This window comes from Triturus cristatus, chromosome 3_2 (assembly GCF_964204655.1).
Source record: "Triturus cristatus chromosome 3_2, aTriCri1.1, whole genome shotgun sequence".
Taxonomy (NCBI): Eukaryota; Metazoa; Chordata; class Amphibia; order Caudata; family Salamandridae; genus Triturus; species Triturus cristatus.
This window is the reverse complement of record NC_140584.1, coordinates 184,214,639-184,231,515: the sequence shown is the minus strand read 5'-3', so window position 1 is coordinate 184,231,515 and position 16,877 is coordinate 184,214,639. Positions and strand designations below refer to the sequence as shown.

The window sequence follows — 16,877 nt, the reverse complement described above, 5'->3', positions numbered from 1 at the left end:
AGGCTTTCTTTGTAAAGACAATGCATAGAAAAGTCATTGTGTGATAATGGATGCGTGGTAAAGGCATTGCGTAGTTCCAACTGCATGGTAAAGGCTGTTTCCTGTCTGAGTTTATTTTCTAATTGATTTCTCCTTGTCAACCTAAATCATGTAAGGTATTCAAGTTTTGAGTGCCGTCACATCTATTTACATTTTCAAGAGAAACTCCACATTTCCTTGTGCTAACACTGCATAGTCACCATTCAGCTGCACTTTAGGTGATGGTTGCACTATTTTTAGCAACTTCTTAAAAAACTTTCTCTCTCTGGAAAAATATTCTGCTTAGTGATTCTTAAAAAGCTGTCTGGTTCTTTCACTGTAGTTCTTTCCTTAGAGTTCCTTCAACCTCAAATATAAATACCTGTGTATGACCTAAATTGTTTCATTAAGTAATTTCTAGTTGAAATGTAAACTCTTTCCTCATGTCTCCTCTCAAATGGCATGATTAACATTAAAAGGTAAGCTGTTTCTTCCCCTTTATGGTTCCACTTAGATTTTATCACTAATAATTTCTGTGTTGGGTTTTACATTGTTTAACACTGAGAGAAATTCTTGTATAGATACGTAACTCAGAAGGGATACGAGATGTCTGGGTTTTACTGTGTACAGTTTTTATTTTATGTTTAGTATTTGGTTGTGTGTAAATCACTTTCATATAAAAAGTAAAAGCATTTTCTTGGCATTGATTAGTTAAGTGTTATTGTATGTTTTACCGCGTTCTGAGTTTCCATCCCACAGCAGATTCCTGAGTGCACCTTTAACTTCTCTGTCGCACTAACGTGAGGGTCGGGTGCTTAAGGGAGGGTTTAATTGGTGCTCTGTGTATGTCCAATTGTAAGGTGTTCCCAGTGCTTTAGATCTGCCCTTTCGTTGATCTTGTTTATGGAGATTTGATTGGATAACAGTGTTATTTAATCTACTTATGAATTTGTCCCATTGCTGAAAAAATGCAATAGAAAGGGATTAACATTGTGAGCTTTGTGACAAACACCATAAGAATGGCCTAGACATTGGTTACAACTGGGAGGCCTTCCTACACAGATCTTTTGTTGAGTAGGTGCTACAGAGGTCTGTACATTTGGCATTTTCGATGTAGCAGTTTTGCATTCTGATTGTTGCAGGGATGTGCTGTTGTTTCAATATGATTGATATGGAAAAGTGAGTGGACTGGTCAGGAAGCACACCACTGAGATGATTTAAAATGTTTACTTAACAAGCAAGTATTAATGAGATCAAATCAAAACTACATTTCCAAAGGTTACGCAATTGCTGAAATAAAGCGAAATAAAGCCTCATACCCTTTTCAGTGGCTAGGAAACCAGCACCGTATCCTCTATCAGGGGCTTAGGGGCAGGCAGCTGGGCATCCAGGCATGACACTGTTCATGAGTTCATCCAAAAATATTCAGATAATTGACAACAAAGTGCTGTGCTTTATACTGTAGATCCTGGCACTTATGCCCGCTAGGTGACACATCAGGTGCTGCTCATGTGTGTCTCTAAGATGTGATGCTCCAATCACTTGTGCATTTCTGCACCCAGGCGAGTAGCGCTGGGAATTATAGTTTTATCATACAGAGAAGAGTGTTGGGAGAACCTCCAAATACAACCCGGCAGTGTCTCAGCTTGCCGAGGCTACATCTTGGTTAATTCTTTGGCAGGCCATGAGTGCAGAGTGCATTTTGTTTATAACAGAACTTTTCCTAGCCAGGCCTGTGCATTCTGCAAATCATCTTTTTACTTTTTGCTACAGCCTTCTTGAACTCTTTAAAAATGAAACATGCTCCCTATACTTGAGTTACTTCATGTACATATAGAGGTAGGCTTGGATGCGGTCAGACAGAGCACATTGGCAGAACGCCGTGATCTCATGTCTCCATAACATTCTCTTGATACCCTACCCTACGATGCTGGTACATATTATTTATATCTGAGAGCTGCAGCAGAGACCAACAATGCCTCAGCTAAGGATTTACAACAGGTTTCTCACTAAACTGCTGTTAGCATTTACCTCCTTCTTGCATCCATATTTTCCATGCTAGAATAATGCTACAGTCCTTTACCTGGCTTCTTTTCTATACAGTACAAGTATTTAGCTATGCATGCTTTGTATTGTCATGAGTTCCTAACCCACACCACCTCCTCGAGTAAGCTTTTGAAGGCTCCGCCTTGCTAACCTCAGAGCAAAGTGCCAAAGGATTGCATTTGTTGCTCATGTTAGCTCCAATAACTAGGTGGCTTCGGTATACCAAGGGAGAAAGACCCCAGTTGTCTCAGTAACCCATGATAGCCCTGGAACCCCCTTGAACCAGTTCTCACATGACCAGCAGTGAAGGTGCAAATTACTGCCCACTGTCTAAGAAGAAACCACCCTGCTACTAGCCCTCTACCCTAGCCCTGTCTGGTGTAGCACCACCAGCTAAAGTTGTGCTTGCCTCTGAAAAAAACAGCAAGAGCGCATCATGCTGTGTATGCCAGCATCGACAAGGCCAGTACAACATAAAGTGATGCACTGTGGATTTTGGACTTCAAGAAGGCGGCTGCGTTCAGATTTAATTATGCTCCAATGTATGGGAGTGGGCTTATGGGTGGTGTGTGTTGCATTAAACTAATGTTCAAGCCACTGTGGTTGTTTCATGTTTCTCCTCATTGCTGATTTTGTTATTTATTGACTTGACTTCTCCCAGGCTTTCTCCAAAATGATCAGTTCTCCACCCCAGGGGGTGATGATATCAATGAGTAGGTTGTGTGCTCCTCTCTGCTGCTTAAACAACAGGGCGAGTATTGGACTCTCCAGCACATGTGCAATATAGTGATCCTTGCTAGTAGTGAGGCAGTTGTTCTGTCAAGCGCACAATTTAGCACACATTTGTGTAAATATCTCCTGTACATTCTTTGGTCATGAATTTGTACTTATTGATAAAAGAGTGGATTTCAGGAGGCAGAGAGAGCGTTTGACCATGCTATACCTTATGCATATACGAAACAAATAGTGTCTGACTTTGGGGGAAAGAATGCATCCATTTCAACTGGTGTGATTCCGTTTGTGATGAAAGACCTCAGCCACGCTTTTAACCTTTCAAAGAGAAGCTGGCGGCTGGTAAATCAAAGACAGCAGATAAGTCCATGGCTGGCTGCGATAATTCCAGTTTAAGGATGACTTGAGCAATATATTAATTAACTTTGTGTATTTAATCATATCATCACTTCTCTGATATTAATATCAAGTTTATGCTTTTTTCACTTCTACTGTACATGTAAATTTGACTTGATGTAGAGGTTTTCATTTAACGGTAAAGTAGCACTTCGGTGTGAGCCTGTAAGATTTGTATAGCTCTGTCTGTGAACTGAGAGATGTGTGCAACCTGGGATCTGGTCACCCTACCTGGTTCATTTCAAGTATGGGCCATAACGCATGACTACTTGAATGTGGCTGGAGAGAAAAATGAAGTGGAATTCATTTTGAAAAAATGATAGGCAAAGTGACCCTTATTACTAGATTTCTTAACTCTCTATAATACATATAGCTCTTTTGCCTTTTATGTGACATCATGATTAAAAATCCACAATTCTACCAACATTTGTTACAATGTTTAGGAGAGTGAATCCCAACAACCTTGAGGAAGGTAGAGTTTGTTTGTCCACCCCAAAAGCCTTTTTTCAAGGGGAGAACTTCCAGAATACCCTAAAGGGAAATCGGACTCACTTGCTTTGCTCTGTCCAAATGGAGCAAGGAATGTATTGATATTCTCTTCAAGAGTTCAACAGAAGTCACTGGTAAAATGTCCAAAATGCCCAGAACAATTATTTTTAAATCACTTACGGTTTTAGTCAAGAGTACTGGCACATTATTTTCTGAAATGACACATGGTTCCCACAAAACCTCTTTGGAAGACGTTGCAAGACTCCTTGAAAAGCTTGCTGGCATTCCAACTAGTTCAGAAGTTTATACCTCAGTGATTGTCTTTAGGAGAAGTATAACTTTTCTTGCAATTTACTAAGAAATAAAAAATTGATGCCAGCATAAAATGTTAAGGGTAATTTGCCCTTAAATTCTGTGCAACCTGGGAGGCTAAAAGAATTTGCTTTATTTGCACTTTGCTGACTTTTCCTTTCAGCACAAATTCGAGCTGCACCTCAGAAGACTTTCTTCCTTCTTATTTACAGAAAAGTTCCTAATTTGATAATCGCTGTACAAAAAATACATTTTAAAAATCACATTGCAGCATTTTCTCCTCCAGTTCCCAAATATCTTGGTCTGATATAGGCTTCTAGCCGCAGATTTCTTACCTTTGAATTTCCCTGTCATCAGACTGGATCCGGAAGATTTTTCTTCATACATTACGCTTGCGCGCCAGTAGGTGGCATCGGTCAGTTCCGCGTGACATTGTCGGCGTTGTCTCCGCCGTTGTCATATCTGCTTCACCTATATAGGTGTCATCTCGGCGCGCTAAAGTCAGTTCTTTTCTTTCCACGTCAGTTAGCACAAATCGGTGAAGAGAGCTACACTCTGTCACTTTTTGACAGGCCTTTTGTGACTTTTTGTCGACAATGTTTTGGTGTGTAGAATGTCTAAGAAGGCTTCCGGATTCAAGTCAGTCAATTAAGAAGCTCAAAAAGCACAAGAAGTCGAAGCGTGCTTCGACTTTTGCGGGGCGGTTGATGCGATAGAGGAGTCTCAGTGTTCTAGGCCTCATTTGGCTGAACCTGCGCCTGGGTCAACTCTGCTCTTCTCCGCCTTCCCGGGAGGCAGAGTGACCCCACCCAATTCAACAAATTCTGTGACTTCATGCGCCTCATATTTAGGCGGCCTTACCCTGACATTGCACCTTCGGGCCACTCAGGCCTAGAGGGGGCTCCATCGGTTTCACGCTGGCGGCTTCGCACCTTGCTCTGATGACCCCCATAGATCCTGTAAAGGATCTGGACTCACACCTGTTGTGCCCCTGCAACCTTCTCCAGCTCTGCCCCCGACACCGAGACTCCCTACGCTACTGGTGGCGCCAGTCCCATTCTTACCTAGATGACCCAGAGCCGTATCGTACCTACTGATGCCGATTCTTTCACCGACAGCACCCTTGGGTCCTAGATCGGTTCCTCAGCCTTATTTTGATGGACTAGGAATGGAGGAAGATTGGGAGGGGTCGCTGGACCCTTTACAAGACCAGCCTGAACACGAATTGGACTGTTATGAGAAATTGGGTGAGGCAAGTCGACTGGATACCTCTCCAGTTTCTGGTCTACTTTTTCCCCCTACCGTGGCTATGGAGGAGGGAGCTTCATTTGCTATGGTGATGAGAAGAGCAGCTGAGGTCCTGGACCTTCAGCTTCCTTCTGTGGAAGTTAAGACGAACATCTTGAAGGAGATCCTGCTGCCGGGGGTCTCCTCTTCTGAGCCCCTCCTGTCATTCAATGAGGCCTTAACTGATGTACTTCTGGAAACCTGGTCCAAGGATAGCTCAGGGGCTCCTGTGAATAGGACAATCGCCCACTACCATCATCCTGCACCGGGCGACCCAAATTTCCTTACCAACCACCATACCCCCAAGAGCTTGGTGGTCTAAGCCTCTACCTCACAAGAAGCGTTCCCTTCAGCACCCCTGGACCGGGAATTCAAGAGGCTGGATAGTTGGGGTAAGAAAATCTTTTCTTCCGCCAGCCTTGCATCTCGGTCGGTGAACAGCATATGCCTGTTGGGCCGTTATTCCCAATTCCTGTGGGAAAGGTTGTGCAAGTGCTGCCACAGGTCCCGAAGGAGGCCCGGGCCATCCTCTATGAAACGGTATCTGATGGAAGAGATGCAACAAAGTTTGTCAATTGTTGTGGGCTTGACACAACCGACTGTCCGGGCAGAGCGATGTCATCAATGGTGGATGCCATGCTTGGCTGAGAACTTCTGGCTTTTTCAGGGCCTGTCCGGGTTTCCTCATGGACATGCCCTTTGATGGCACCCGTCTCTTTGTAGTCAAAGCAGACATGGCCAAAGAGCGCTTTAAGGGATCACAGGCTACAGCCATGTCCTTGGGCCTCTCAGTGGCCACACCTCTCCGTCTGCTTTCATCCCTTTCATGGCTACGGAAGGGGCTTTCAGCCACACCAGCCATACCCCAACCACAAGGCCGTGCAAGTTCAGCAAACTGTAGGCGGCCGTGGGCGCGGCTCGTACTGTACCTGTGGGTCGGGTTGCCAGAGTTCGAGTCAGTCCACCTCCCCCACTGTCCCCTCAGCTTTCATACCCTCCTTGTCTGTCCCTTTAAGATCATGGGCAGCCAGTTGGTGGCAGGTTCAACCATCACCTCCACCACTGGTAAAACATGACATCGGTGCGAAGAGGCTACTCCCTCCTCTTCAAGACTACCCCTCCGTCCATGCCTCCAACTTACGACCGGCTGATAGAGGATCACTTGAATTTGCTTCAGGAGGAAGTCATGACTCTCCTGGCAAAGGGAGCCATAGAGAGAGTTCTGATGCCAGAAGGCGGCTGTGGTTGTGATTTCCACTACTTCCTGGACCCGAAAAAGTACAAGAGCCTTTGTCCTATCCTGGATCTCCGAGCCTTCAATTACTTCCTCAAAAAGGAAAAGTTCAAGATGCTCACTCTGGCTCCGGTCTTATCTGCCCCAGACCCAGGAGACTGGATGGTAGTGTTGAACCTGCAGGATGCTTATTTTGACATTCTTGTCCTGCCTGCCCACCAGCGCTACCTGCGGTATACGGTAGGCCACAAGCACTTTCAGTTCACTGTGCTCCCCTTTGACCTTACCAGCACCTCTCAGATGTTCACCAAGGTGACGGTGGTGGTCGCACCCCATGTGCGCAAATTAGGGGTGCCAGTCTTCCTCTATCTCAATGACAGGCTGTTGTCTCCCACCTCCAGACTATGGCACACCTTCTGCACTCACTGGGCTTCTCTATCAACATGCTGAAGTCACACCTGACTCCATCCCAGACGCTCCTTTTCATCGGAGCTGTTCTGGATAACGGGGCAGGTTCGGGCCTACCCTTCCGAACGGCGCGTCCAGGATATTAAGGCTATGATACCAAGGTTTCTGCCTTTATCCTGGATTTCAGTGACAATGACTCTGAGGCTGCTGGGCCCTATGGTCTTCTGCATCCTGCTATTCAGGACCCCTCTCCCTTCCCCAACCAGACGACACAGTAGTGACCGATGCGTCACTCCTGGGATGCGGCGGCCATCTGGATAAGGTGTAATTAACGGTAAGTAATTTGTCCTTTAAAACCAGAAAAAACATAAGCAAATACATCGTTTCATTGCAAAGCGGGGAGACTGATATGGTGAAACATTCATTTTTGGGAAAATATTTCCCAGCAGAAATGTGTTTGATGTTAGACTTAAATGTCTAACACAGAGGAAATGCGCACTGACAAAGCCAAAAGGTACTGCTCACATTTTTAGTAGTGACTAAAATATTTTTAAAAGCCTGCTGCACTGCAAACCAAAGCAAAAAATAAAACATTGTTTTCTATATACAGTGCATCTTTAAGACAAATCATTTAGTTTGTGACCATTTAGAGTACAATAATGATGTAAAATAGCCCCTCAAACATTGTAGTGCAAGCTCTCCATAAGTGGTGGAATGACACACTAAACAGCCAGTAGCATGAAGTGAGAGAGTTTACTCCTATGGGTGGAGCAAAGCCCACTCTATCTATATTTTCAAGAATTGGTTAAAAATAGGTCATGCTAGAGAATCTAATTAATGTGACTGCAAGAGCTGATTTGTGATTGGGATCATTCCCCCTTATGAAAGTCAGGAGCTGTTGAGCTGCAACATGAACTCAGTTTAGCATTTATCTGCTATACATGACTGTCACACTCACTTTTGTCTTTAGGGGAAAAGTGTTCAGTCTCTACTCGAACCCTCAAAGGAGTTCAGGGAGAAGTTAATTGTTTTTTGCGGAACATGGCTGTGAGGTTTGTGCGGTTAATTTTTACCATGACTGGTGTTCGCAGTTTTACATCACTATCATAAATGCATTTCAGTGGAGCTAGGTAAAAACACAAGTAAACATATTTGCTGTAAATGGCTTCACTTCCTGTTCGTGTATAGTAGGTTACTCTTAATGGTTCTTTGCCTTGTTCATACTCCATTACCTGAAATAGGTAAAGCGCACAGTGTTCTCAAATGAATGTTGCCATTTTGAAGAAAATAAAACTAATAGTTTGTACTGCAGCAGGCACACCTCTGCATAATGATTTGTAAGTGTGGGACCCTATGATAATGATCACCGGCATATTTTAATTTTTCCTTTGGTTGAATGTCTGGAATAGTTATTTGAATTGCAATCCACTGGTTATTGAACATTATGAGTGATAATAACATTTAAAAGTTTGTTCACTCATAAACATAATTATGTGGAAACTCTTTTATGCCTTATTTTTTAAGATGCTCTTGGATGTTTTACAAAGTGTTTAAATAATAATTTAATGTTTTCTTTGCATTTAGTGTCCTACAAAATCTAAGAGCACTGGTTGCCATGAATGAAAACCTAAAACGTCAAGAGCAAGAATTTCGATCACACTGTAGGGTAAGTATCTAATAGAGTGCAGAGTTTATATTTTTGTGGTTTTGGAGCTAGTGTGAGCAGATTGTGTGCTAATACACACTAATGATAAGAATTGAAGTCTAAGAAACGTTCTCTATAAATAATTTTTGGGATAGACACTTTTAATGCAGATTCCTAATCTTTTGAATATACCCCAGGTGTCAAACTGATCAGTGCCTCTATGCACCAGTAAGAGGCACCGTGCTGCTCCACACTGATGCAGTTCCGCTTTGCAATTGACGTAAGGGGCCAATATACCTGCCACTTCCATGCTAACTTTGGTTCCTTTCTTTCTTCTCCATCCGATGCGGATTTGGAGCTACCTTTTGTCTCTTATCCGGACCGTTTACCTCAACTTTCACAATGTGCAGGGGGCATGTCACCTCACAAGAAGACAAACCTTGTAAGGGATTTTGCAAACAAATATCTGTGACAGATCCTCATCAGGTATGCCTGTGGTGCCGGGGGTAGAGTATAACCGTAAAGTCTGCAGTGACTGTATGTCAATTAATCTGTAGACCATACAAGACTGCAAGAGGGAATGGATCTATATGTCACAAGCATCGTAAAACTCCACTGGTTCAAGGGTCCAAGTTGCAGGAGTCGATCCCAAGGTCAATCATCATCACGTTGCAAATCCTCGAGTAATTTGAAGAAAAAACATTAGAAAATCCAAGCAGGGCTCTGCCTCTTCCCACCACCTTGTACACCTGAGAAGACGTGAGGATGCTCCATGCTTCTCCATCTTCCTTCCAAAGTTGGTTGACGTTGGCGCCCATACTGTTACTTGTTCCGTCACAACCCGAGTTTCCAGGGCCATCTGCGACACCAAGACAGATCCACGAGTTTTATAAGGTCATGCTCTGACTCGTCGGATCCCTCTGGCACGTCTGCGGGCCCCAAGGATTTGAGAGATCCTCCATCTGCGAGACTGCGAATGGGTTTACATTCAGCGCAAGTTGGACTATTCGTACCCATCACTGGGACTCTTCCTGTCCCGTACCAACACCATCTCAACACTCCTTGCTGGTTTCCAGAATGTCAGCGCCAACTCCATCAACACCGGAGGATGAGATACCCATTGTACTCTCTTACCCCGAGGTGACACCACTCTGATCATGACCATGTCTGCACTCACTTTCTGTTGAACCGCAACCTTCCCCTTCTGACCCACTAATCATCCCACCTCTGCAAGGTAGGTCTCATACAACACATTGTTTGGGACAGAGTTGGATAATTACTTTAATGCAGGTGATGAAATTGGCCAACACTGCTGCAAAGAAAACTAGTATGATGACCTCTAGGATGTCACTGGTATTGACAAGGGCGTATGCTGATACCACTGTACTGGCACGCGGAGTGCCCTTCCTGGATATTTGTCAAGCAATGCATTATTGCCTTGACAACCAGGTGCTGTAGGACTTTTTGGTCGGAGTTGTAGGAAAGTGCCCCTTTTTGCATGGTTACCCCACACTTTTTGCCTGGCCTCTGATGCGACTTGATGTGCCCTGGCTCCCTGCCTATCAGGTTCCCAGGGCCTATGTTCTTTCCCAAAGCTATACCTTTGCACCAACAATTGGCACATCTCTGGCCCCAGGTAAACCCCTTGTAGAAGGTACCATGGGTACCAAGGGCACTGTGACCAGGAGACGCCCTGCACCTTAAACACCCACACACTACCATTGCAGGCTGCGTGATTTATTGCAGAGGAAAGTGAAGAGTTGACATGGCACACATCCCTGTGTGCCATGCCTGCAACCCACTGCCTAGGGCCTAGGTAAGTCACCCCTCTAGCAGGGTGCACTAGCCCACAGGTGAGGGTACAGTTGCATGAGCCCTGTACCCCTACAGTGTCTAAGTCCATTCTTAGACATTGTAATTGAAGTAAAGTCATAAAAAGTATATGATATGGGAGTTGGTCATTACGAACTCTACAGCTCCATAATGGCTTTACTGAAACCTGGGAAGTTTGGTAGCAAACGTCTCAGCACATTAAAGCCCCACTGATGCCAGTGTGGGGTTTAATGTAAAATACACTCAGATGGCATCTTAGAGATGCGCCCTGAAAAACGACCAGCCCTGGTGTCATTCCTGAATGGCTGCCTACGATTTGCCACCACCTGACCGGATCTGGACCCCTGGGTAGAGGGCTCCTCTCTCTGGGTTCAGAAACAAAGCCTATCCTGGGCAGAGGTGTCACGCCTCCTCCTCCAGGACCATGGGGTCCACAAAGCTGTCCCTGCTTTTTGCTGCCCTCAGCATCTGGCTACCACTGGTTCTGACCCCCACTTTGGGCAGGAGAATTGGCGGGAAAACTAAGTTAGGAGGAGAGGTGTGTGTCCACCTTTGCCAACCCCACCCATCGGGTGGAGAAGGCGAGGTAAAGCACACATCTCAGTCCATTCTGTCTTGACGATGAGGGGACCCATCCAATTAGAGAGAGGCTTATGCCCCCTCCCAGTGGAGGGTGGCATAATAGGAGGTGTAGCCACCTCATGGAAGGGACCTATGGAGCTCGACCTGCACACCCCTGTAAGCGCCCCTAAATTTCATATTAAGGGGCTACCCTGAACCTTGCCTCCTCAGATTCGAGGAAGAAAGAAGAGGACCGAAGAGCCGTGCTGACCCAGGAAGCAGAGGACACCAACTGCTTTGGCCCCAGCCCTACCGGCCTGTCCCAACTCGTACCTGCCTACAGCTGAAACCCCGGTGTGTTCAGCAGCCAGGAGACCCCAGAACCCAGAGGACCTGTCCTGCAATCATCTGAAGGACTCTGTCTCCCATGAGCACCGGATTCGTTCAACCGGACCCAGGCGGCTCCGCGGTTCTGCACCACTGTGCACCTGAAGCCCACTGCCTGAGTTCGAGTGACCCAACACCACGAGGAGGTCTCCCCAGCAATCCTGACCTGGGATCTGGTGATCCCCAACCTACCTCAAGCTTCAAGCCGATGCCTACAACCTCAACCTGAAGGGTCCCCTCGACTGGAGCTGGTAAGAAGACCCGTCGCCAAAAGACACTCCTGCACCTGTCGCCCCAGGGCCTAGTGTGGCCCAACCGATGATGTCAGGCATCCCCCAAGATCCCAACTTACCTCTCCTGTTAGTGATCACCTTCTGGAGGCCTCCCTACCCGAGCCTTTTCTTCAAACCGGAGATCTCCATTGCAAACCACAGGGCTCCCGACTTCTTGGCACTCTACATCCAGCCGCCTCCGTGCCACTGGTGGTGCAGCTCCTGTGCTGATTGTTGGCCCCTGCAGTGCTGATCTTAACCCCAGGAGCTTTGCATCCCACCCGAGTGGCCTACTCGTGAGCGGCCCCTGACCAAAGGTCCCCTCATCCCCATTGGCTAAAATTAGGCCCCTGCACTCTACACCCGGCCACACCAGTGCTGCTTGTGGTGCAACTTGAGTGCTTCCTTGAAGCTTGCGGAACCTTGATTCTAACCCCAGACACCCAGTATTGCAAGTCATTTACTTACCTACAGTTTCTTTTGGATACTCTAAACGCTGATTCCTCACCGCCCTCTCACCTCCCTGTTCTATGGAATGGGCTCTTTCCTGTCTAACAAGGCCCCCAATTAGAGACCTGCACACTGGCAGAAATAATTGGTATTTGAGCTCTGCATCTGAAGGTGCAGACAGTGTCCAAAAAGAAACTGATGTATGCACACTTGGGTGGTGCTTATATGTGGCTCTATCTGCAGGATCAATGTGGAACCGCACTACGCCACCTACCGGCACCCAGGGGCTATGCTGAAAACTCTTCTGGATCCAGCGTGGTGCCTGTGGATATTTTAAAGGTGAGGAATCTGCATTTAGGTAGAGTTTTCCCCAGAAAAAGCATGCTCACCTGCACAAAACTTGCCATTATGGGCCCAAAGTAGATGAACATTTTGTGGGTAAGGTTCGTACAGATTTGTGGAACGACAGAAAAGTTAGTACAAAAACAAAAAATGCCTTTTTATGGAAAATACATTTTGGTGTGTGATTTTGGGTTCTCCTACCCCCTTTGACCTTGAAACTCCTGGAGACTCCATCCTGCAACAAAACTCATGCCAGGAGGCGCGCCTGCAGCCTAGTTCACAAGGGGTGGGGCCTCCTCCTCACCACTGAAAGCGCCTCTATTATCCCACCACACGGGACAATTTGCTGAGTGGTTTTGGGGTCGCCTACCCCCGTGCACCTTGAAAACTCCTGGGGACTCCATCCCCCAACGAAACTCATGCCAGGAGGCGTGACTGCAGCCTGGTGCACGAGGGGACGGGCTTCCTCTTCACCGCTAAAACCACCTCTGTCGTCCTGATGTACTGGACATTTTGCTGAGTGGTTTTGAGGGCACTTACCCCCATGGACCTTGAAAACTCCTGGGGCCTCCATCCCCCAATGAAACTTGCGCCACGAGGTGCGGCTGCAGCCTGGGGCACAAAGGGGTGGGGCATCCTCCTCATGCACTGAAAGCACCCCTGTTTAATTGCTGTGCGGGATGGGCTCGGACCAAGGGCGGGCCCTACCTGCACCTGTCATCCCCAGGAAGAGCCAGGGCAGGGCCATCCCCTCGCCTCGCCCTCATGATTCTGTGACCAGGTGCCATGTGCTGTTCTCTTGATGGTTCATTTTACATCACATCCAAGGTATCAATGCCCATGATATTCACTTGGATCGCCCCCTCTGTGAACATTGACTTTCCAGGTTGCTGTCCAGATGAGGTGGAATTGCCTGTTTTTTATAGAGTCACTGGAAACTATAATGGGGAGAATGCTTGCCTGAGCCATGTGGTCGCATTCTTATTATTGTGTGGGGTGCACTTTGTCTTATAGGTTTTTGGACTAGAGTGCCCTGTGGTTCCATTTGGGTGTGTACAAGATTGTTACTGTACTTTTCCCTTATTTACCTCCAGCTATGGGTAAGTGGAGAGCCGCTAATGCTGTCCCCTCTGCTAACAAACCCAACAAGTATGCTAGTAGGGCTAAAGATTACAGCACCCTCAATCAGATTAATCATCTGATTAAGGAGGTTGAGACTATACTGAACCTTCCCGCATCCAGTTTGTCTTGGGACCAGGGAAGAGTTTGAAAGCTACCCTATCTGAAATCTTTGGGAAGAAGCCTGATAGAGTACAAACGGGCATGAGCAAATCCCCTGTGAACCTAGCTCCTGCAGTTAACACTGCTATGGATGGCGAGTTTCTCCCCGTGTGCCATCCTCCCCCACTTGAACCAGTAGTGGTCTGCTCCAACAGGTTCACTCCCTTGATGGAATGTGATATGGGAGGGCTACCAGCTGCTGTAGGGGTGTTGATGCTAGTAATACCACTCCATTGCATGACACAACAACCAATTAGTACAAAATTATACTTGCGCTGTGAAATACAGTTGCTGGCCTACAAGAGGTGATTAAATCCCTGGAATACAAAGTCAACACTACTACCCAAATGCTAGCCCAGGTCACCGCCTTCTTGGGTGATATAGCTAGTTCAACCCCCCCCCCCCCCCCCCTTCCCCCAACTTCCCCTTGTCCATCCTACTCCGACACAATTCAGGATCATAGAACCAGGGAACCCTTGGATATTAGAAGGGTAGCATCAGCCCGAACTGACCACTTAGTCCAAATACTAGGCTGCAGGAACGGCAACATGAGCCGGCTGCTGAACAGGCTTGCAGACATGAACATAACACTCCAGACAATTTTAGTTCTGCAGGCCCTAGCAGAACTATTATTTTTAGGCTCCCAGCAATGGTATATAGAGGAGGGGTTCAGTTTAGGTGGTGGTTAGGGACACTAGTGGTTTCACTTTCAGTGAGAGACAAATCCAGATTCGACGCAGCGAGGAACACTATAATTTCAAGCAAATCAATGTACAAAAACTGGGGCGGGACCGCTTTGAAGGCAAGGAGTCTTTATACAACAAAGTCCCACACTGGCTAATTTGCAATTACCAGTACCACTCAACTATCATGCAAGACATCTTAAAAGTCCATAGTCAGTCTGCAGAGCTCGATCCATGTGATTCCATTGAGGTGTCAGTGGCCTCTAGGGAGATCCTGAATGGCTTGCTCGCAATTGAAGCCTAAGATAGCCGTACCACAGACACTGGAATCCAGCTTATTTTTGTAACACCAGAGGGAGAGATGGTCAATTCCGATTGAGAGAGGGTGTTTCTAGGAGGGAACAACAGTTGAGTGGATTGACTGCATTATATAGCATTTCTTGGCACCCCTGATCCCCACAGTATCCACCCCTGATTATTTGCCACCTCCAGTGGCAGCAGTGGCAGGTGCTGTCCTAGGGGAACAGGGAAGATCCCATGGTCACCATACCAGAGCAACCAAGACCTATGGGACAGCTGCAGATCCTGTCCTGGAATGTGGCTGGCTTACATAGCAAGCCGGTTGATCCATTATGGAGTGACTTTATTAATTTCTTCCATCTTTTCCCCCTCCAAGAGACCTGGGCCTCAGAGACGTTACACAGGTCTGGTTTTGCTACCTTCACAGTAGATGCTGTCCCTTCCACGTCTGGCTGCCCCTCCTGGGGTCTCCTGATACGGGTCATAATTTCCCTCAATTTAGTTATTGTGCAACTTAATATAGAGTTGTCTGATGTTCTAGGGCTGTCTTTAAGAGTTAGTAATGATCCAGCTAATAATATCTATAACATTTACAGCTGTAGTGTAGGCTACAACAGTCTCTCTTCTGCCCTGACTATCGTTGATCATCATCTAGAGCTATTGCCCCACAAACCAAAACTCCTTCTTGGGGGTGATTTTAATACCACCTTCGAGACGCTGGATTACATCATGCTGGTAACCAAAGTGGAGGGAGGTAGTCTTGGCCATCCTTGAACTGAATGCCCCCCTTAAAAACATATTCTGCAGTGGCTGCACAAATTGCTCTGTTTACCATTGCACACAGGGTCCGGGCATGTAATGGCAGGGCAAGTTTTGACTATATTAGGGCTTTTACATTATCCAGGGGCTTAGGAAAAAACAAAGTTTTCTCTTGACCTATGAAACTGCCTGGCAGACTTTTGTGTTATTAACAGGTCAGCAAATGATTACAATCCACTTCACCTTACCCTCAAAGAAGGGCTGTTTTAATTTTTTCCGCAGATCAAGCTGCCTGGTGAGGCAAATGTTGGAAACTCTTGGAGGGCCCTTAAGTGGCAAAAAAATCAATTCATGCCCTATGCGGCTTTCCAACATTTATAACCTTTTTGATACAGTTCTCCCTCCCTATGAAGGTGCAGATACTGGCGAGATTCCCATCTCTATCTCCATGGTCACCTCTTTGGCTCCTTAAGCTGCCTCTGTGAGGTGGAGGGGTCTCTGGTATACCAAAAAAGAGCCATTTCTGAGTCTGCCCTCTGGTTTTCTAAAGGCGAAGGCCAAAACAAGCTTGTTAACTGCCATTAAATCTTTATGTCCTGTGCAGGTTTGCGAGTTGTACCGCTCTGAGAGCGAGAGGGGTGGTGATTATTCTAATTTTCAAAAAGGGTGCCAGATCTGACCCAAGCAATTATAGGCCTAATAGCCTTATTGACATCTTACAGAAGGTGTTTTGTTGCCAGATTTTGGCCATATTCCAGGCGTGGGCCACACACTTTAATGTCCTCTCCTCGTTCCTGGTCGGGTTCAGATCGAAGGTGGGTACAGTGGACCAAATTTTCAGATTACTGTTGATACTCTGGAAGTATATCAGGATTCTGAAGGACGATCTCTATGTTGCCTTCATTGACCTGAGGGAAGCGTTCAATCTGTTTCCCAGAGCTTGTCTCTTGGACTGTCTCAGGTTGATGAAGGTCCCACCGTCCTAGGTAGAGATCTTGGTGAGGCTGTGTGAGAACAACTACGCTCAAATGCGTTGGGGGATGGATGGGGCACTAACGGAGATGATTAATGTTACTAGGGGGTGTGACAAGGTTGCATCCTTGCTCAAATGTTGTTCTCCCTGCTATTGATGCATTAAGCTACCGCCATGAATGTATCAAGACGCTCCTAAACTTGGTGATGTTTCCATCTCCGGCCTGTTGTTTGCCGATGATACGCTTCATATCTTAAGAACCCCTTTTGGGATCCAGAATCCTTTAAACAAATTTCAAGATCCCTGCAATTAAACAGGGCTTGAAATTAATGTAAAAATACCTAAAAACATGACTCTAAGATTGCACAGATCTTTTAGCAGACATTTGACACTGGGGACTGTGGTACTTGAAGAAGTAAAGTATTTTGACTACGTTGGTATTAGGTTTAGCAGCTCCCTATCATGGTCC

General features: G+C 46.3%; 1 protein-coding gene across 1 annotated transcript in view; it reads left to right on the top strand.

The window, feature by feature from the left end:
• The window catches only part of CCDC93 (CCC complex scaffolding subunit CCDC93), a 1,072,960-nt gene that overhangs the window by 647,333 nt on the left and 408,750 nt on the right, over positions 1–16,877 (top strand). The window contains exon 15 of the mRNA XM_085647463.1: positions 8,507–8,588. Within this exon, the coding sequence (XP_085503589.1) occupies positions 8,507–8,588 (82 nt within the window). The remainder of the gene's footprint in view (positions 1–8,506; positions 8,589–16,877) is intronic.